Source organism: Onychomys torridus, chromosome 6 (assembly GCF_903995425.1).
Source record: "Onychomys torridus chromosome 6, mOncTor1.1, whole genome shotgun sequence".
Taxonomy (NCBI): domain Eukaryota; kingdom Metazoa; phylum Chordata; class Mammalia; order Rodentia; family Cricetidae; genus Onychomys; species Onychomys torridus.
The window spans coordinates 63,604,768-63,626,071 of NC_050448.1; the positions used below are offsets into that span (position 1 = coordinate 63,604,768).

The 21,304-nt window shown below is 36.5% G+C and overlaps 1 protein-coding gene across 5 annotated transcripts in view; it reads left to right on the plus strand.

The window, feature by feature from the left end:
* Lrba (LPS responsive beige-like anchor protein) overlaps positions 1–21,304 on the plus strand; it is a 578,506-nt gene that overhangs the window by 401,844 nt on the left and 155,358 nt on the right. For all 5 annotated transcript variants that reach the window (XM_036190835.1, XM_036190833.1, XM_036190836.1 and 2 more), the window contains 2 exons: positions 17,903–18,043; positions 18,988–19,107. In XM_036190835.1, the coding sequence (XP_036046728.1) occupies positions 17,903–18,043; positions 18,988–19,107 (261 nt within the window). The remainder of the gene's footprint in view (positions 1–17,902; positions 18,044–18,987; positions 19,108–21,304) is intronic.

Genomic DNA, 21,304 nt, shown 5'->3' on the forward strand with positions numbered 1-21,304 from the left:
ACTGTATAACTTCTGAAAACATGAAGGAATAAAAGCAAACCATCTTTTCAAAAAGTTGAAGATTGGGAGAAAAAACAAGAATTATCAAGAAACAAGAAAATACCTAATTTTTATTAATTAGAATTCATAGATTTAAAATGAAGGAAATAGTAAGAAGAGCTTGAGATAAAGAACAAAGAAAACCCCTGTTTTATCCTTGAGTGCAAACATGTAGCATGACTTCATGTCCTTTCCGAACTTGCAGAGGAGCTGCGTGCTAGATAGAGGACCACAGCCCATATGTGTGCTCTCCTGAGTTCATCTTTCAATACAGAGAGCAGGCAAAGTAAACTCAAGTCTTAAAGTTTGGCCTTAGCTCTATGAAATCTCATTAGTTTCACTGCTTTTATAACCTGTTACATCCTCTGTAATCTCCAGCTTCCATTGCTCTTGGGCAGTTAAAGTTTCTTACAAGGACATTCTAAGAGCCCAGAGCATGCTGCATGGCAAAGCATCACTACATTTATTTACTCATTGCTTAGTAGCTGCTGATTGTCCTCCCTGGATTCTCATCCCTCCTCTGTCGTGGTAGATTGGTGTGTGTATTTTTATGTATGAGATATGTCTCTCTACAAGCACATTTACTATACAGTGAACATCCTGACCTGGAATTGACTACCGACATTTTACTGTTGTTGATCAGACAGCACTTCTTTATCTCTTTAAGTTTGAAGTGCTGTTTCTGACGAATGCCAGTGCTCTCAGCCTGCCCTGTAACAGATACACCAGGAATCAATATACCATCTAGATGTCACAGAGGGAAGGAATGCTCTCAGTTGGTGGGGAATATTGCTTAAACATTATGAGTATTGCAGCATTTACTTTGTTTTTTATTTATCAGGATTTACTGAAACCAAAGGAATTCAAGCTATAGAAAATAAAGTTTTATACTGGAAGAACAACAGATAATTGATCTTAAATTGTTTTAAAAGTATAATGCAGGAAAAATAAATGGCTGATGAGCTACATCAAGATGTTTCACTCTTTGCATCGAACATGGATGCTGTTGCCATTTTGGTCTTAGAGATTATTTCATTTTTTTTTTTTCCGTGATGTTTGGGAGTGGTAGTCTGGCCAGCATAAAATGGTGTCAGACCGGTTCAGAATATGTTTGGAGGATTCTAAGAGAAGCTCTAGGAGTTGCTTGTCACAGTAACATGGACATGTTCTGTCTTCTTTTCTCCCCTCAGCAACCCTGTAAGAAACATATACTTACTATTATTCACAGATTAGAGACAAAGATTGAGCGCAGTCAAGGAGTTCCCAAGATCACATTTTCTTCATGCAGTGATCTCAGGTCTGTCTCTATCAGTGAACTGTAGAACTTGGGTATAACCAGAAACAGTAGTTTAGATCGAATAGTTATGTTACATCCATTTCTTTCCCAAGTCCAATTGCCTTTCTTTTTGTATTGGCAAAAGGCAACAGATAGATGTAGTTCTTGGAAAAATACCAGGGGTTTCTGATAAGAGAACACCATGTGCAGCAGAAGGAGGGTATAGCTAAAGAGAGAACTTCTTGGGTGCTGAACAGTGAAGGTGCCAGGCCCCTGGTATATAGTTCTGCTGTCACATTTCTCCAGCCATCTGTGCCGACCCCACACAGTGAGACAAGGTTGTACTGCTCGTTAGACATACTGGGGGGTCAAGAGGAAAGACACCTTAATGCTTTGGGTTTTCACTCAGGACCCAGCCAGTTTGCCATCCTGGAAACCCACTGGACACACAGTTTGTGTCCCACACAGATCTGCTGTTCTAGCACCTCATTTTAAAAGTGGGGTGCAACCAGAGATGGTAAGCATTTACACAGTCTCTAGTGTGGAAGAATGACCTGGACTAAAGCAACCAGAAAGATGTAAAGAAACAGCCAGAAGAGGAGGCCTTAGGAAGCAGGAGAGCCTTAACAAGCAATACATTTTAATTAATATTATTGTTCATATTGCATTATTAATTATTAAAAGTTATTAATTATTTGAATTATCACTTGTTCAGTATTGGATATTATTTTAAACTATGGTCATGTAACTCCTCAGAACTTAATGCCAGGTTCATCAAAGTACAAATAAGGTTGTGTATGTAAAGTAGTTAAACAAACTTGGTTTCTTAGTAGAAGTTTCTTTCTGGTAAAGTTTGAAATGACTCTAACAGAGGTTAACCAACACTTAATGTGAGCAGCTTCCAATGCTGTTCTTTCTTGACGTTCATTAGAAAATGATAAACTGAAGTAATTACTGTCAGGGTGATGGCTAATGCTGACTTACACCACAGCACATTGCTGGTCAGTCAGTACTCCTTCTCAAGGTTAGCTGTTCCTTCCTCATCATGCTACACCGCTCTGGGTGGAGTAACACTTGATGATCATTTAGAAATGAATTGTATTAGTTACATAGCATTAATGGTTTTATCCCACAGTGTTTTCTACTTTCCTAGTTTAGTTTTTAGTTATAAACTCTGGTAGATTCAGAATAGGGGACACCTGTTGTTAATTTATGTAAGACTTGTTTTCCAAACACCTGGAAAATGTTTCAGTGTTTGTTTTAAATAATGTACCATCCTTCTGATTTCAGACTGGAACATTTTTGTAGTAGTATAAATATTAAACTTAGTAGGAATTTTTTAATTGACATACATTTGTGGTTTTTAAAATATGCTTCAATCACCATCTTATCCCTGCTTATTCTGTTATATTTATTGTTTTTCTTTGTTTGTTTGTTTTGAGACAGGGTCTCACTATATAGTTCTGTCTGTCCTGGAACTCAATCTCTAGACCAGGCTGGCCTCGAACTCCAAGATCCACCTGCCTCTGCATCCCAAGTGCTGGGATTAAAGGCATGTGCCACTGTGCCTGGCTAAATCATATAATTTTTAATTGTGAATGACATGGAATATTTTTATAGTAAAAGATGTAATAAATTGCCTCTTGCTCTTTTTTTCATTTTTTATTATAAAGTCCAGTCATTTGAATAACAATTATTTAATATTTACTAGGTGCTTTTTTTGTTAATTATTCTGAGGACTGTGTTCAAAACAATAGTTAATGAGATCACCTAATATTGAAAGACCTTTCAAACAGACTATATGTTACCACATAATAATTATAGAATGATCAGAAAACCTATAGTTTATACAACTTAGCTTTTAGAAGATATGATCATGCAGTTTGGAATTTGAACCAGGCTTTGAAAGTGGCAAAGGATAGGTTCCGTAAGCACGTCATTATCTCAGGATAAACACTGCACTAAGTAATGGAGTAACAGCTTCTTTTAAGTGTAGGAAGAAACAAAAATTGAGTGTTTTATACTAGCAATAGATTCTGGTAAGGTATATTAACTCAGATACTCTAACTAGTTTAATGAGGTTAGTGATTTGGGCAAGTTAAAGATTTACTGTGATATATTGCAGTAATGATTCTGAGTGGTAACTTTGTAAAAAACAAACAAAGTAATTAAAACCCATTCATAATGATCATAACTATTGAAAGTATAAAATTCTCATACTTGCCTGTTGGTGGTGGCGCACACCTTTAATCCCAGCACTTGGCAGGCAGAGCTAGGCAGATCTCTGTGAGTTCAAGGCCAGCCTGGTCTACAGAGCGAGTTCCAGGACAGATACCAAAGCTACACAGAGAAACCCTCTCTAAAAAAAAAATCAAAAAAAAAAGAAAGAAAAAGAAAGAAAGAAAGAAAGAAAGAAAGAAAAGAAAGAAAGAAAGAAAGAAAGAAAGAAAGAAAAGAAAAAAAATCTCATACTTAATAGTCAGTTTGAACTTGTGATATTCCCTTCTTAGAATTAATTCTAGAATTCAAACTTAGGCCATGGTTGTTTTTTTTTTTAATTCCCCTAATACAGTCAATTGATTGTACAGTTTATTTTATAGTAGTTAAAAATGGGTACAGTTTATTTTATAGTAGTTAAAAATGTAAAGATTTAAGTCACTTTATAGCCTGAAATTCCCACATAAAATATTCAAGAAGAATATGAGAGATTAATAGGAAGTCATTCCTGTAGGTCTAAGGCATTGTTGTATAAACATAAAAAGAAAATAAAGGTAAGTCAGTGTTAAAAGTGGAACATTTCACTGGAGTCTCACTGGAGGAAAGGAAGATAAGGAGTTGGCAATTTCTCCAGGCCTGCAGGCTGGATTCACTGCAGGAGGGCTGTGTTGTGTTTGTGTGTGTGTGTGGGGGGGGCACAGAGCAACTTCTTAAAATGTTTGGGGCTGCTGATCTGAATTATCTATGGCCCAGTGGTGATAATTGGCTTTTCTAGAAACAAACTGAATCAAACAACATTATTTTCTTATATAGTGCTTGCTGATGTTACTTTTTTTTTTTTTTTTGGTCTAGAATAAGTTAGAGGTATAAAATTAGGGGTTGAGGTTCTTATTTTATTCATGTAAGTCCAATTTATTGTAAAGACCTTGTAGTTTGACCTGCAAGATGGCTTGCTACTAAGTTATCTAACTTAATTAGATCCTTGGGACCCACATGGTGGAAGGGTTTTTTTGTTTGTTTGTTTGTTTTGTTTTGTTTTTTGTTTTTGTTTTGTTTTTTGTTTTTGTTTTTGTTTTTGTTTTTTGAGCTGAGGATCGAACCCAGGGCCTTGCGCTTGCTAGGCAAGTGCTCTACCACTGAGCTAAATCCCCAACCCTCACATGGTGGAAGGGGAGACCGAGTCCTGCAAGATGTCTTCTGACCTCCACATGTGCAGCATGGCATAGATGCACTGTGGCACACAAGCACCCCTCATTACACATAAACATATAAAAGACTGTCTTGAATAGTCCTGGTTGTTTCCTTCTAATTGGTTGACCATGTATGTGTAGTTCATCCAGTTTCTGTCAGTGAAATGTATGTCTATCTCCCTGTGAGTGCCAATCTGTCTTGGTTAATTTAAATTTTACAGCATGTCTTGAAATCGGGTTATGTGACTCTTTCAACTACATTCTTTTTCAAAATTATTAATTCTGGGGTTTTGGCTTTTGAGAATTAGCTTGTCAATTTCTAATATTTAAAAAATCTGCAAGATTTGTTGTAGGGACTATATTAAATCTTTAGATCGTTTTTGGCAAAAGTAATATATCAGCAATATTGAATTTTGTAATCCATAAATGTGGTATCTTTTTTCATTTATTTAATTAAATTTGTTACTGGAAAATACAGTAATTTAGACTTGTTTAAATATTCTCAGGTATATCCATTTTTATGTTATATATTTTCTATCAAATATGGATTGATGTGTCCACAAATGATACATTCAAAAGGCTCGAGAGATGTCTCAGAGGTTAGGAGCACTGCTTGCTCTTGCAGAGGACTCAGGTTCAAAATCTTTTAAAGATAACATTTAGGCCCTAAATTCTTAATCTGATGCCTGTAAATACACTTTTTGTATAAATGAGGTCTTCACAGATGTAATCAAATTAAGTCGCAGTCATTAGGGTAGACCCAAACCCAATCAAGTGATGTTAATGTGCTCATGAGGTAAAGACATCTGACAAACACGGAGAGCTGGGATAACAGAAGCCCGGCATAGGGTTATGCTGCCAAGGAGGACCCTCTTCAAGAGGCTTCAAGATCACATCCCTGGCCCTGACAAAAGCATCATTTCAGACTTCTCTGTAACTAGATGGTGATAAATTTCTATTATTTGAAGCAACTCAATTGTTTTACTTTGTTGCAGGAGTTCCAGGAAACTAATACACATGTTTGCGTGCACGCATGTAACACACACACACACACACACACACACACAGACACACTTTTATAGTATGTTTTCCTAATAAACATATTCATGTATATTTTGTAACATCTTTCTTTATACTTAGTAACAGTCTTACTGCTTTTTTTGATATTTAAATGACAGTGTTGTTCCAGTGACTCTTTGCAGTATCTTATTTCCATCTTTAAAACCCAATTTATGTCTTTATATTTAACAATATTTTTGTAGACAGTATCTAATACTATATGGTTTCATATCCAGTCTTACAATCTCTGCATTTTAATTTCAGTATTGATATCATTTATACTTTGTTAATTTTGATATGGCTTGTTTTATTATTGTCTGTGTGGTTTATGCACATGTGTGTTTGTGTGTGTGTGTGTGTGTGTGTGCATGTGGAGACCATCGGTGTTAGATGTCTTCTGTCATTCTCCATCTTTTTTTTGTTGTTGTTTTTGGTTTTTCGAGACAGGGTTTCTCTGTAGTTTTGGAGCCTGTCCTGGACTAGCTTTGTAGACCAGGCTGACCTCGAACTCACCTGCCTCTGCCTCCCGAGTGCTGGGATTACAGGTGTGCACCACCACCGCCCGGCGCCCATCTTATATTTTTGAGACAATGTCTTAGAGACTCTGGAGCTCACATTAGGGCAGCATGCCTCTGGACGCTTCCTGTCTGCCCCTTCAGAGGAGAGACTGACTCTAGGCACCTTCCACTACACCCAGTCCTTATGCTCATGGGGCAGGCATTTACCAACTGAGCCATTTCCTCATCCCTTCTATGGTTGTTTGAAATCCTTTCTGGTTTGGACTCATCAGTTCTCTATATCTTGCCTCCCTTTAGCTGCCCTGTTCTAAATTATTTGTATAATTCTCTACTGTCTGGGATAGGAAAAGATTACTGACTGAGATATGGATATCTTATAGCTAGAAATATTGTGAGTTGCTGCTGCTGTGAGCAGTTTGTGGAGCGTTCTGTCCAGTCGATGAGGCAACTTGAGCTCTTTGCTGCTGTCCTTAGTACTTTCACAGGCTTGAATTCCCATATGACTTTGCCCAGTGGTGCTGGAAGTACTGTCCTTTCCTCCATTCGATTCTGTGAGCCTATACCATAGCGGTATTTTCCTTCTATATTTTGTTTTTTCCCTACAAGTAAACCTACTAGTGCTAGCTACTAAGTGCCTGGCTATGGTGGTGAGAAGTCCGTTCTGCTCCAGATGAAGTCTTAGGTAGTCTAGTCTGTCAGCTCTCCACATAGACCTTTTCAGCTTTCTGGATTCTGGCTCTCATGTCATCCAAACTGTGCTTTGCATCTGTGACAGATGTTGATCAGGGAAGACTTTCCTGTCTGTCTGTCTCCCAGGATGATCTCGTTTGCATTAGTTAAAATTATTGTCAAAGAGAGATTTTATTTGGCATTCTCTAAAGTGAAGGGTGTTTGCTTTGACCCTCTTTCAGAAGTCTCCCACTGTCCTATAGTAGATTCTTTTCCTTTTCTTCCATTTGGTATCTTCCCTGTGAGCGTAAGGGATAGTCTCATAAATGAAAAGTGTCAGCATTAGTGATGATGTTTTGTACCTAATCCCAGTAACAGTAAGTCACAATCCTGTGAGCCTGTGTCATATTAAGGACTGTTGTTCGAATATTAGACAATCTTTTAATTAAAAACCCGGAGCCAGATATCAGGATAAATGCTGAAAGACCAGAGAAGCACAGCAAACCACAGCTACCACCTATTACCTCACCAACTCCAAGAATCCTCTGACTGGAATCCTCTGAGTCCTCACCTGAAAGAATCTCAGCTGAACTGCCTCAGTTCCTGTTTCCTCATGCTTTATATACCTTTCTCAGCCCGGCCACATCACTTCCTGGGATTAAAGGCATGTGTGCTTCCCAGTACTGGGATTAAAGGTGTGTGCCACCCCTGTTTGGCTATGTTTCCAGTGTGGCCTTGAATTCACAGAGATCCACACAGATCTCTGCTTCCCAAGTGATAGGATTAAAGGTGTGCACCACCACTGTCTGGCCTCTATGTCTAATCTAGAGGCTGGCTCTGTCCTCTGATCCCCAGGCAAGCTTTATTAGGGTATACAATATATCACCACAGAGGATTTCTTTCTGCTGTCCTGTCTGTACATGCTCATGCTCTTTTTCAGGAGCAACCTGTGCAGACTCATAGAAAATAAAATCTTAGAAGTATATGTGATCTACCAAATTTTCTAAACTGTTACATCCACTCAAAGTAGGTATTTCAAAAGTCGTTTTATTTTTGTGCTTGCTACTCTTCCTTTGTCAACATTTTATAGTTCTGTACAACCTCTCAGTTGAGAGTCTTGTCAGTTTTCAAGATTAGGTTTACTTGGTTGTTTTCTACCTCAGTTCTCTAGATCTCAAGAAAAACTAGCATTTGATAGCCTTCTCCAACCCCCTTGTTTTAAATAAGGCCTCATTGTGTAACCCAGGCTGGTCTTCCTGTCTCAAACTCCCCATGTGCACCCCACCTCCCAGATGCAGAGCAGCCTTACCTTGGTGCATTCTAATTCTAAGAGAAGAGGGCATTGTTTTCTGTGACAATGAAATTGTCATGACTTTCTAGTGTGACCTCTCTTGAATGTACTGTGTCACTTAGAGAAATCCTATTATTAGCTTAATGTATTCTATGATATCCACGTATTTTAAAGTAATTTTTATCATGATCTACAAATTATGAAAAGTTTGGAGTCATTTAAAAGCTCCATCATTTGGAAGAAAGACTGAGATGGCTCTTAAGATGTTACATTCAGTTTTATAAGTGGTTATAATTTAAATATTGACATTACGCAAAAATATAAGTACTCTATTTTGAAATTTATTTTATATCAGTACATGAAAAATAGGTAAATATAAGTAATCATTTTAAAATTGCTTCTTTCTGAATTTAACTTTTTAATGGAATAACTCATAACAGTAATTCAAGGGGTTTTGTTCTTCAGCCCGAGCCCATCTTAGGCATGAAGGATGGAATCTTTGGTTAACTCTTCTTTTTAATTTCTAACTTAATTTCATTGCCTCTAGGTATGGTGAATTGGTGACGATTTTCTAAAGAAACAGAACCAATAACTGATATCTATGTCAATATCTTCATACCCAAAAAAGAAGATTAAATGCAGATTTCAGGATTGGTGATCATTCTAGCATATCACTTTGTGCAGGAAATTAAGATAAATTTTAGATGTACTTGTGGATCTAATTGGCATTTTTATTAAGCTCCTCTTGAAATAGGAAAAGTTACTTGTTTTACAGTGTAGGTGATTTCTGTGAATGTGCATCATTCAATCAATAGAGGGCCTGAATAGATCAAAAGGTAGAGGGGATCTGGGTTTTCCCCATTTCTCTCTTTTTCCATTGTCCTTTAGAACAGCATGAGTGGACTCGTGAGCTGGATTATTTTAGTAGCCAACTTCCATTTGATCTCAGGGCTTCAGCCTGGGGACTGTCTTAAGGACAATCTCATTTGTCCAAGCTTGCCAGAAATAAGCTTGTTCTGGCAGTTACTATTCTGATCATTTGCCTATCAGGTCTTTCATTAATCAAGATGAACTCCATAAGTGTTGCTAATATTTACTGGTTTTGTATATGGCCCAATAACTATCCATGAGCCATGAGAATTCTTAGGGTCTCCTTTGTTGTAACTGTTGAGTTATTAGTGGTTACCCGACTAAACTGATAGCAAGTACTTCTCTCTCCTGAAAGCCAATTAGTTAACGATTGCCCAGTGGTAGTTTTTCTCCTGGTTTGGTATTTGAAGTATCCTAGTACTTTTTCAATGCTTTACAGCTCATGTTAAAAATATAATACTTTTATTAGTTCTTTGAAATTTTCATGTCCTCTTTTTTTTTTTTATTTACACTACCAATATACTCTCCAGGTGTGGGTCCATCCACTGGAAAATGGTCAACCTACGAGGGTCCATACCCTTAAAGAAAACTGACTCTCCCTTTCCCAGCAGCCCCAAATGGTCCAGTAGCTCCTCAGCTACTGATACAACTCATTGCTTATCTGTATACTGGCATTTTTAGCTTTTATTACTATAATCTTACTACTTAGAATCTTGGGGTGGGCAGAGGGCTGGTATACATGCACCACCATGTGGAGAACAGAGGACAACCTTGGGTGCCAGTTTCACCATTCACCTGTTTTCTACAGAATCTCTCTTGTTCACTGCTGGATATGCCAGACTAGCTGGCTTTGAGCTTCCAGGGCTGCTACTGTGTCTGTCTCCCATCTTTGGAGGTGTGCTGTGATTGCAGGAGCATGGACTACTGTGTCTGTCTCCCATCTTTGGAGGTGTGCTGTGATTGGAGGTGTATGGACTACTGTGTCTGTCTCCCATCTTTGGAAGTGTGCTGTGATTGCAGGAGCATGGACTATTGTGTCTGTCTCCCATCTTTGGAGGTGTGCTGTGATTGCAGGTGCATGGACTACTTACTGTGTCTAGCCTTACCTGGGTCCTTGGATCCCAACCTGTGTCTTTAGGCTTGCACAAAAAGCATTTTACCCACTAAGCCAACTCCTTATACCCAGATCTAAATGTTATGCTGATATTTAACATTTTCCCTAAAATGTAATAGTCCAAATGAGCAGTAACCTATTTTAATTAATCGTAAGTCCCCTTTCCTTGCCTAATTTTGTTATTTGCTAGTGTACTGTGTACGTTGAACTATTCAGAGCTACCAACCTTGATTTACCCTGTAGATAAATTATTTGATTTTAATGGTTTTAAATTGGTTTGGAAAATGAATATTTGTATTTATGTACAAATGAATATTTTATCAACATTGAACCTCTTTTGTTTTTATTATTTTCATAATTACTTTAAAACATTCTTTATAAATTATATCTAGGTTTTTTTTTTCATCACTTCATGTGACTTTCTCAGATTAAAAAAACATTTAGGAAGAGTAGTCACACAATACCAACGAGCTGAAAAAAAGCAGATCTACACTGGCATCACTCTGTATCAGCATTTTGAATGTTTGAAATGATTTGAATTCTCCATGGGCACCATAAGTAAACTGAAATACTTTATTTTTCTAAAGATGTCTTTATTAAATTGAAAGGGATAGTGGGTATATAATAATACACCATAGAAGCCCATGTAAAATGTGTTTTCAAGGGATTAAAAATATTCCTGCTACTTGAAAGCGAAAGTGCTTATATGCTAACTCTAAAAGCTATAAAAGCATGCTGATGGATTATTTTTCCCTGACAATGTTAAATAACGTCTAAGGTGTGTGAAGATAAGTGCTGAGCCGTCTTCCTCATATACAGCATGTGACAAAACACCTCACAAGCCACGATTGTGTAAAAATGATGACCAGGCTTGTTACATTTGTCATTTAGATACCAAAGATGCTAGAACTAAAATAATACAGTTGTGCTTCCTACAGTGCAGAGTGGCCTGAATAACAAAGACTCTTTGTTTATTTTCTCCCCTGGGTGGGGGGGACCCCTGAAAGGCAGATGAGATACAACCAGAATAGCCATGGTTTTCTTTAAAAAGCTTCAACAACGAACGCATAGATTACTGGCTCTCATTTGGGTGTACTGGTGTGATACCCAGTTATCAAAGTTAAAAGGGAAGTAAATAGGAGACATTAATGACAGTGCATACTTTCGATTTAAAAAAAAAAAATTAAGCTTGTTTTCAGTGACTCCAAGACAAAAACATGCATTTTTATATTTGTGATACCTTCTCCTAAAGTGCTTCCCAGGACATTACTTAAGTAGGAAGAAACACCTTGACAATATGTTTTGGAGCTACTATGTTGCCATGCACAAATATAGTACATTTTCAAATAGTATGTCTTAATTTTTTTTTCTTTCTTTTTTAATACATGAGTCTCACTGCATAGACCTGACTGACCTGGGACTCACTGTGTAAACCAGGCTGGCCCTGAACCCACAGAAGTCTGCCAATCTCTGCTTCTTTTTCCTACTGCTAGAATTACAGGTGTATGCCACTATACCTGGCTTTTCTTTTTCTTCTTTTCTTTCTAAGTGTGTCTTAATTTAACCTAAAACTCCAATGAATGGATTTTACTATCCTTCTGAATTCAGCCTTCACACTTACGTTACCCTGTGCAGGACACCCTGGTCGAGGGCTGCTGACCTACAGTTTGGTCCAAGTGTCCTTACTCTTTCTGCTGGCACTGAGCAGATGACCAGCTCTGGGTATATTTTGCATCTCCCAGACTCAACATTTTTGACACCTGCTTATAGACCTGGATGTTACAGAATTGTTTTGAAGACAGTGGGCTTATTTATTTAAGATTCTGAGGATCTGTGTTTATATCCAACAAATAGAAGCATTGTTGTTATGTGGCACATCCCTTTGGGCCTATGTACTTCCTTCCTGGAATATTCCCAAACCAAATAATTACAAAGTCACTGACTTTTTTGATATAGCATTTCCTTTACTATTCTATGAACTGCTAGCCTTAAGCTGTTGATAGACATCAGATACCTTACCCTCCACATCTCTATAATGTAAAAACTGTGAGACAACAGTGCATTCTCCAGTTCTTCTGTTCTAAACTAGTGTTTGCCTTCACTTCTCAGCAGCTCTATCAGTATGTGAGGTGCTCTCTACTTTTAGAAGTGGATACGCTCTGCTTGTGTGCTGATTCCAGTTCTTCATTCATACTGTATGTACAGGACAGTGCAGGATGGCTTTCAGATTGTCGTGATCCTGAGCAGAGATGTAGCAGTCCTCCTGTGTTCCCTTCTGGAGCCTTTTCTGCTTTGATATCTTTCATTGCTTTGTATACCACAAAATGCATCTTTGAGAAGAAGCGTACTTTAACCTTTTCAGGATATTTATTCCTGGGATGTGGTCAAGATCCTTTCTCCTCTCTCTTTAATTTTCTCTCTTTAACACTTTTTTCTCTAGAAATCTTATCCACTGTAAGGTGTGAAAAAGTCTGAGACTTGTAGATTTCAGAAGTTTGTTCATTCAAACAAATTTCTGCAATGCAGGATTTCTGGTTTTTGTTTTTGTTTTGTTTTTTTGCCAATTCTTCGTGACTGTCTTGGCCTCAGTAGCTACAAACAAGGTCCAGGAGTTTGTGGCATGTCACTCCTGTAAGATTAATATCAACTGCAGCAGTGGTTTATATGCAACTGTCCAAAGGAAAGGGGGAATGGTGGTGTCAGTGTGTGACCCAGCAGCTGTGCTCACAGGGTGTGCTTCACAGAAGAGCTCTCCTGAGCGCCTTACATATATGACTCTTAGATAAACCAGCTGAATAGAGATCATACTTGAAAAATAGTGTGCAGATAATAAAATTCAGAGAAACCACATCCATCCAGTATAGCAGTTTCAGATGGATAAAGAGATCTGGAAAGGAGTTTTGAGTCTTACATTCGAGTCACTAAGATTGAAGTTGATTTTGAGCTAAATTTCTTAAATTACTTCTTTTTTTGTTTGTTTGTTTTTGTTTTTCAAGACAGGGTTTCTCTGTGTAGCTTTGGAGCCTGTCCTGGATCTCACTCTGTAGACCAGGCTGGCCTCGAACTCACAAAGATCCTCCTGGCTCTGCCTCCTGAGAGCTGGGATTAAAGGCGTGCGCCACCACTGCCCGGCCTTAAATTACTTCATTTCAAAGTAGGACACCTTGCTCATATTTTTGTGAATAATCAGGTAATTCAATCTAGAAACATAATTCTTTTATTAAGTAACTTCAAGTTATAGTTCTCAAAATTTGAAGAAAAAATGGAAAAAGCTACCTTCCACTGCTAGTTAAATCAGTGAAGTTGTTGAGGTCTATGGAATCAAAACTGTTTTCATTAATGTGGTAAAACATGCTTGTCACTTGCTTTGATATTTTCCAGCTTTTCATATGGTTTAGGAGCTTAGATCTTTGAAAAGTAAGTTCACTTGGACCTAACGTTGCAGTGAGGGAGCCTGCGAACAGGGGAGCTTCCATTATACACACAGTGCTCCTTTTGACCTGCCTCTAGTAAGGGTTATATGTTTCATCGTCAGGCTTGACTGATGAGCCTTCTTCTTAAATATCCCTGATAAGTAACCTCAGAACAGGAATAATTAAGAAGAATAACTTTCTCTGTGCTAGATCTAAGCGGGGTACTTTACATGGAATATTTTTGCTAATTAGCACAAATACTTCTCAAGAAGGTAGTAAGATGTATTTTTATTCTAATAAGTTTACAGAGCTGATTTAAACACTCGCATTTTATAAATCCTGTGTATGCCTCGTTACCAGGACACTCATTACCCTCCCAGAGACACCAATTGCTGTGTGTATGAATCACTGCTGCACTCTCCAGACTTGGGGGCTTGTCGCCTTACCCTACCATATCAGAGAAACTTGTTCTCTTGACATTTTCCATTTGTTTTTTCCTACTTTATTACAATCTTTTCCATTCTTATATAATAACTAATAAGTTATGAAACTCTAAATTGCAAATTACTGTATTTTTATTTTAATCTCAAATACTGTTTTACTTTTATAGGGCTTAATTTTTTATTTAATTATTTATTTTCCATGTCCTGATGATAGTTATATTTTCTTTGTAATGATCTTGAATTATGTATTCTTTTGCATCCTTAATTAATATTTATTTTTTATTTATTATTACCAAGAAGTTATAGGCATTTTTCTTTTCTTTTTTCTTTTGTTTATTTGAGACAGGGTTTCTCTGTTGCCTGTCCTGTATCTTGCTCTGTAGACCAGGCTGGCCTCAAACTCACAGAGGTCCGCCTGGCTCTGCCTCCTGAGTGCTGGGATTACAGGCGTGCGCCACCACCGCCCGGCTTGGCCAGTTTTAAATGACAGTATTTTTGGTTTCTTCCTCTAAAATTTTGCTGAATAAAAACAAATACTCTGTCAAACAGATTAAATTGTACAGAGAATTCCACATGAGATGAGAGTGCTAGACATCCTCCTGAACTGTGTGGCAATTGTTACCCTTAGTATACCAGATAAGTAAGAGGAGCCATCAGTATTAACTTCTAGCTCTTCTGCAGAGATGAATAAACAGTGTGAAATGCTGATTTAGACAATGTTTTTTAAAATGCTGTGATGCACTTGGTGTCTGACTGACTCTTGCTTAGTTAAATGTTTTGTAGCATTATAACATAGTTGGATTCAGCTCATCTTTTAAAGCACTTGTCAGAAAAATATGAGCCAGCATGGTAGAATGTATTAGCTCAATACATTGTCTCCATTTTATTATGAAGCTGCTGAGGAAGCCGTGATATACAGCGCTGTCATTCTGGATCTATTGTTAGGATGGGTCCACAGTCGTCTTTACACTGCCATTAATTTATAGCAGTAAACAATATGTAGCCTTCCAACTGCAGCAAAGCAGAATCTTTTAATGAGGTGGATGTTATTACCACAATAAATCAGTGCTTTCCCGTAATGTATAATTCAATGTGTGTATTCCCACTGTAACTTCTCTGAGTAAGCTGATAGTGCATCATTGTCATTGCACAGCTCTACTGCTCCTTATTTTTTTAAACCTTCTTTTATTTGGTGACTTCTTTTTTATATGCTTGCAAATAAATGTGGTATGTCTTGATAGCTGTCCTGTAGCAGGCTTCAGAAACCAACTGTGACAATACCAGCCAGAGTCGATACTGTGGGTTCTACCTACATGGATCTCAGTAGGATGCCTTTTCTTTCAGATGCTAGTGAAATCAATCCTAATTGGTCTTAGCATTATATTCAAGAAATGTGATTCTATAACTATTGATTCACTGAGGTACTCATTTGGAGAGTAATAAAAAGAGGAGCGGGTAACGTGTACAGTTAATACGCTGCTGCACACTGATTCTATTTTTAATTCGTATAATTTGTCTTCTAGTGATTTTATTTCTTTTCTTCCTTTTACATGGCTGTATCTTTAGTAGGGATAACAACTAAAATACACTTCAAGGTCCTCCACATTGGTTCTGTAACAAAGAAAGAATTCCTGGAATGAGTTTGATTTTTACCATATATTTAGTAAGTCAGATATAATTCTTTAGTACTGAAACTAATAGTTTAAAAGAAGTTATTTTAAAATTAGCAATGTGACACTGACTTAAAATAGTAATCATCTATATGTTTTTGAAAATTAACTTGTAAAGTAAAAACTGACAATATAAAACAATGTTGGTCAGAACCAAGATATTGTTGGAGGAGAATAATACTGATTGTTAACAGTTTTGAAGGTAAAATATCTAACAATTTAAGAAATATATCCAAAGTGATGACTTCAAAATGTTGCCTATAATCATAATATAAAAAGTAGTTCAAGACCTGATCTGAACATGGTTTCCTTTTCACTGTGGGGTTTCTGAATATATCCATTTAAAAACTAATGTTATTTATTTTAGGTTAGCATTTTCCTCATGAATAGTCAGATATTTTCTTGATCTTATAAATGTGAATAACTTACAAAATTTCCTAAGAGATATAAAACAATTCTATGTCTTATTAGGGAAGCTATTTTTTGAATTGGTATTTATATTTTAAGTAAGGAGTAGAAATTTTTCTGCAGATCAGCATGTTTCGTAGACTAAACTGTAATTTAATGTGGGTGATCTGAGCATTCTTAGAGCTGCAGCCCTTTCTGAGCATCTTGAGGATACTCTGTCTTCCTTAAGAAAGTGTCAGAATGTTGCTCATTGTTTATACAATTCTTATATTCCCTGAATAGCAGCAACAGCCACTTTATGCCTGTGTCAAGCAATGAGCTTGATGCTTTATAGGCAATTGTTTTGTTTAAACTCTTTTTATCTTAGTTCTAAAAGATTATTTTAAAAATAGTAATTAGCATTCATTGAATATTGCCATACACGGCTTGAAGGACCTTAATGTATATACTTACTTTATTTTCCAAAACAACCTTCTAACTGGGCATGTGTTTTTGAGTGAGTACAGGGTCTCCAGTTTGCTTTCCTGATTCTGGAACTTCTGTTGAAATTTTTTTGTTTTCCAGTATAAGATCATAATGTCCTTACCATTTCTTGTTTTTGCTGGTGGTGGTGGTGGTGGTGGTGGTGGTGGTGGTGGTGGTGGTGAGGAGTGAGGGGTGAGGGGTGAGGGGTGGGGTTGTTGTTGTTAATTCATGAAGGCACTTAGAGGCTAGGTCAGTGTTGAATTTCTTCCTCTGTCTCTTTCTACCTTATTGTTTGAAGCATGATCTCTTACTGAAACTGAAGCTCAGGATTAGACTAAGCTGGCTTTCCAGCAAGCTCCAGGGATCTGCCTGTGTCTGCCTCCCCAGCATCAGAATTACATGTGTACAGTGTACATCACCTTGCCCAGTTTCGTTTCTTTTCTTTCTTTTTTTTTTTTTTTTTTTTTTTTTGCGGTTGCTTCAGATTTGAACTAGGTCCGAATGCTTGCAATGCAAGACTTAGTTGATTGAGCCATCTCCACCGCCCCCATCCTCTAACTTTTTATTCAACATATGTTAGTAGAATGTTCTAATTGAATCTTACTCCTTTCTCTTACAACCTCTTTGCATTTAGCCCCTTTTACCAGCTTTGTTCCATCCTCTGCTCGGAGACAGAGTAAGCCCTCTAGCTCCAGGATGTTTCTGGTTGTTGCTTCTAATTATAGGTGCTTTCTAAAGTATGGTGCAGCTCATCTTCACTTCATGTAATTCTCCTTTAGGATTGATTAATTAAAAAAACTGTGTGTAAAAGCTGGGCAGTGGTAGTGCACGCCTTTAATCCCAGCACTCTGGGGGCAGAGGCAGAAGGATCTCTGAGTTCCTGGCCAGGCTGGTTTACAGAGCTAGTTCCAGGACAGCCAAGCCTACACAGGGAAAGTCTGTCTCCCAAAGAATAAAAGGGGTGGGGAAGAAAAGCAAAATTTAAGTAACAAACGTGCAAACAAAAGACTGTGTAATAGAAATGACAGATTTACCTATCACTTAGTTATCTGTGTATGTTTAGCCATGCTGGAAAAAAGAGGGATGGTGGTGAATTTTTCTGTTTGTTCTTTGAATATAATACAGTTGGTTTTCTAAGTGCAAATGCATATATTTTAAATTTATATTTCATGAATACTTACAATATAATCTTAAAAGAATGGAAGAAATAAAGGATGATTACATTTATATTTCTTTCTCTCCCTCCCCTTCCAATTGCAGCCAATAGGAGCATTGAATCCCAAAAGAGCAGCATTCTTTGCAGAACGATTTGAGTCATGGGAAGATGATCACGTTCCAAAGTTCCACTATGGTACTCATTACTCAACTGCAAGTTTTGTTCTTGCATGGCTTCTAAGAATAGTAAGTTCAGTTTGAATAATAGACCATGACTAAATAAATCCAATGTTGTAGAGACTGTGCAATGATTGGAAATCATCAGCATTTTTTGAATATTGAAAATGTTTCAAACAATTGAGCTTTTAAATATATATATGCTTTAGCAAGTATTTTGTGCTATGACCATAAAAATGTTTCCTCCAGAATTATATGACTATCTTCTTCAAATCTGTATCTTCAGATGGTACCTATTGTACCTGATTAGCTGTATTCTTTTTAAATGTAATGTGTTTAAATAAGAAGTAACTAAGGTGTCATTAACACATTCTTATAGTTACATTGCTCCAGATAGAGTAAAGATGTGTTTGCAAACAACCAGCACTTGTTGTGTATTGATAACATTAGCTAAACAAGAAATGCTTCTATAAAATTGAAAGGTAATTCATCTACCAATCTGGAATTTCTTTGGGAAACATTAGCAGCACGTCATTAATTAAAGCTTGTTAGAAGAGTATATACAGACATAAGTCTTAGAAGTAATTTATAGGGCTTCTCTTGGCAAGCAGTTACCCACTCATACGTGTTTAAGTGTTCTTTAACTAAGAGGGGGCTTTGAAGCTTTCCAAACAGTTTTCTTAATCATAAATTGTGAGCCATAACAATAGAGAAATTATGTATTGTACTTTTTCCTGAACACTGAAGCAAATGTATCTAATTCAAGTCTAAATGCTATTGGTAATCTATTCTTGGCAATAAAGAAAGCTGATTGAAACATTACAGATACCAAAATTTTGAAGACATAGAAACATTCAGAAAAAAGTTAAGAGCTCTAATAAAATAATGTAGCTGTAACTTGCATTCTATACATTGGACATATTACTAACTAATGACTATTAGTTAAAAATTTAGATATAAAGATTTATAAAAACCTGAAAGAACATAAAAGTTTTTTCACTTCTTATTTTTAGGAACCCTTTACAACCTACTTTCTAAATTTGCAAGGAGGAAAATTTGATCATGCAGATAGGACTTTCTCATCAGTGTCCAGAGCATGGCGAAACAGTCAGCGTGATACATCTGACATTAAGGTACAGACATATTTCATTTTACAGTTGTTTCTTATTGAGTGGATGTTCACAATTGCTCTCTCTTGATCCAGCCATATTTATGGAAGGTCAACCTCAGAGAATGGAACCTTAATTAAATCTCCAAGAACCACTATCCATGACTTTTTTCTTTCTTTTTGTATGTTTTTGCCTGTCTGTCCACCCATCTTGAATGGCTTTCATCTCACTAGTTGTAAAGTTTTCATTGTACAATGTTTTTCTCTTCCCAACATTATTGGAATCGTATGTATATAAGTAACATGCTGTACACAATTCCACTTGCTAACCTTCCACTTCTATCCTCAGGAGTCCAGTAATTGATTCTCTTTATGTACTGTCTCTTTCTGCAAGAAGCTTCATTGGGTGCTATTAAAGTATAATGAGATACACCTATTGTTTGTAGGCTCATTGTAGTCTTATAAAATAACATGATTTCTACATAAACAGTTGTACCATATGGGGGGAAAGTAACATAGAAACAGGCATTTGAAAGAAGAAAAGTTATTTTACTATATATATATATATATATATATATATATATATATATATATATATTACTATAGAACACTTATAAGACATAGTGGGGTGTTAATGGTGTGTCACTTTTAGATATACTACTTTATAATAAAAAATATACTCTTCTGTTTTATTTGACATTTTAAATTATAATATCTAAGTGATATTTGCTATATCAAAGATTTTTTTGAAGATTTTATTATATGCAAAAATAATCTTTTGTATTAGAGCATCTATCAAGATTTTTTTGATCTCATACTATACTCTGAAACACTATTGAAGTGCTCTTTAAAATCATTATTAGTGAGTGGGCCAGTTAGATGGCTCAGCCCGTAAAGTGCTCACTGTATGAGCTGGATAACCTGATTTAGATCTCAGGATCCATATAAAGATGAAAGGAGACACAAAGCTCCACAAAATTGTCCTCTAAACTCCACATTAATTCATTGGCATGTGTGTATTCACAATGCATCATACAAAAACAATAATTATAAAATCTTTTTAGAAAGACTCATCATTAGGTAAGTTTTATTGATGATTAGGTACATATAATAGAAATAGTTAAGAGAGTTAATAACTGTTGTTGAATTCTACCTCTGTTCCCAACTCATTTATTTCATACTTAACTATTGAGAAATTATAAGAGATGGGAATGGTTACATTTAAACATATATTGAGCTTGACATTTTGTTGCCCAAATGAAGACTTTGGGATTTTCTTTTTATTCTCTGAAGTCTTTATTTCTTAAGTCTCATGACCAAAATATAACTTTCTACTTTATTTTGGTAATAAAAGTATACACTGGAATTGTTATAATTTTGAGAATTATTTTTCCTTCTTTACTGAAGAGACATTGGATGTCTTTCACTTTCTGCTTCTGTTTCTGTCAATACTGAACATTCTTGGCTATGCTTAGATAGATAGGAAGTATGCGTGACAAATTCTTTTGGTTTTGTTATTTCTTTTTTCATAAAATCCCAGACTTTTCCTCTCAGGTTTTTTCATAGTATTATATTTATTCTAAACAAATTTTATACATGGTTACAGTATATCTTGATTATGTCTATTCCCAATTTCTTCCTTTAATTCCTATTGGACCCTTCCCCAAACTATTGCCCCCAAGCTTTCATGTCTTCTTTATTTTGTTTTATTTTCATATGATATATTCTGATCAGGGTTTCCTCTTCCCTCATCTCCCAAATCCACGCTACCTTCCACCCTTCCAACTCCACACATTCTTTCTTTGTCTGTCTGTCTGTCTGTCTGTCTCTCTCTCTCTCTCTCTCTCTCTCTCTTTTTCAAGAAAATAGTCAAGCAAATAAAAAAGAGAATCAGGTAAGGATAAAACATTATGAAGAAACTGACAAAGGGGAACTAAGAATGAGTATGAGAAATGCACACACATACACACACACACTAAAACCTCAACACTGGACATCATAACATTTAAGCAAAATACTGTGTATTGTATGAGAGAAAACTAAAGAAAAAAATTCCAAACAGAGCAATATGAGACAGTATCCAACTATACCTTTGAGTTTGTCTTGTGTTGGCCCTCTACTGCTGGGAATGAGGCCTGCCTTTAAGTATGGTTTGTATACCCTGTGAGATTCCTCTGTAGAAACTAATTTTTCCTTTATGAGTGTTTGTCAGTTGGAGGTAG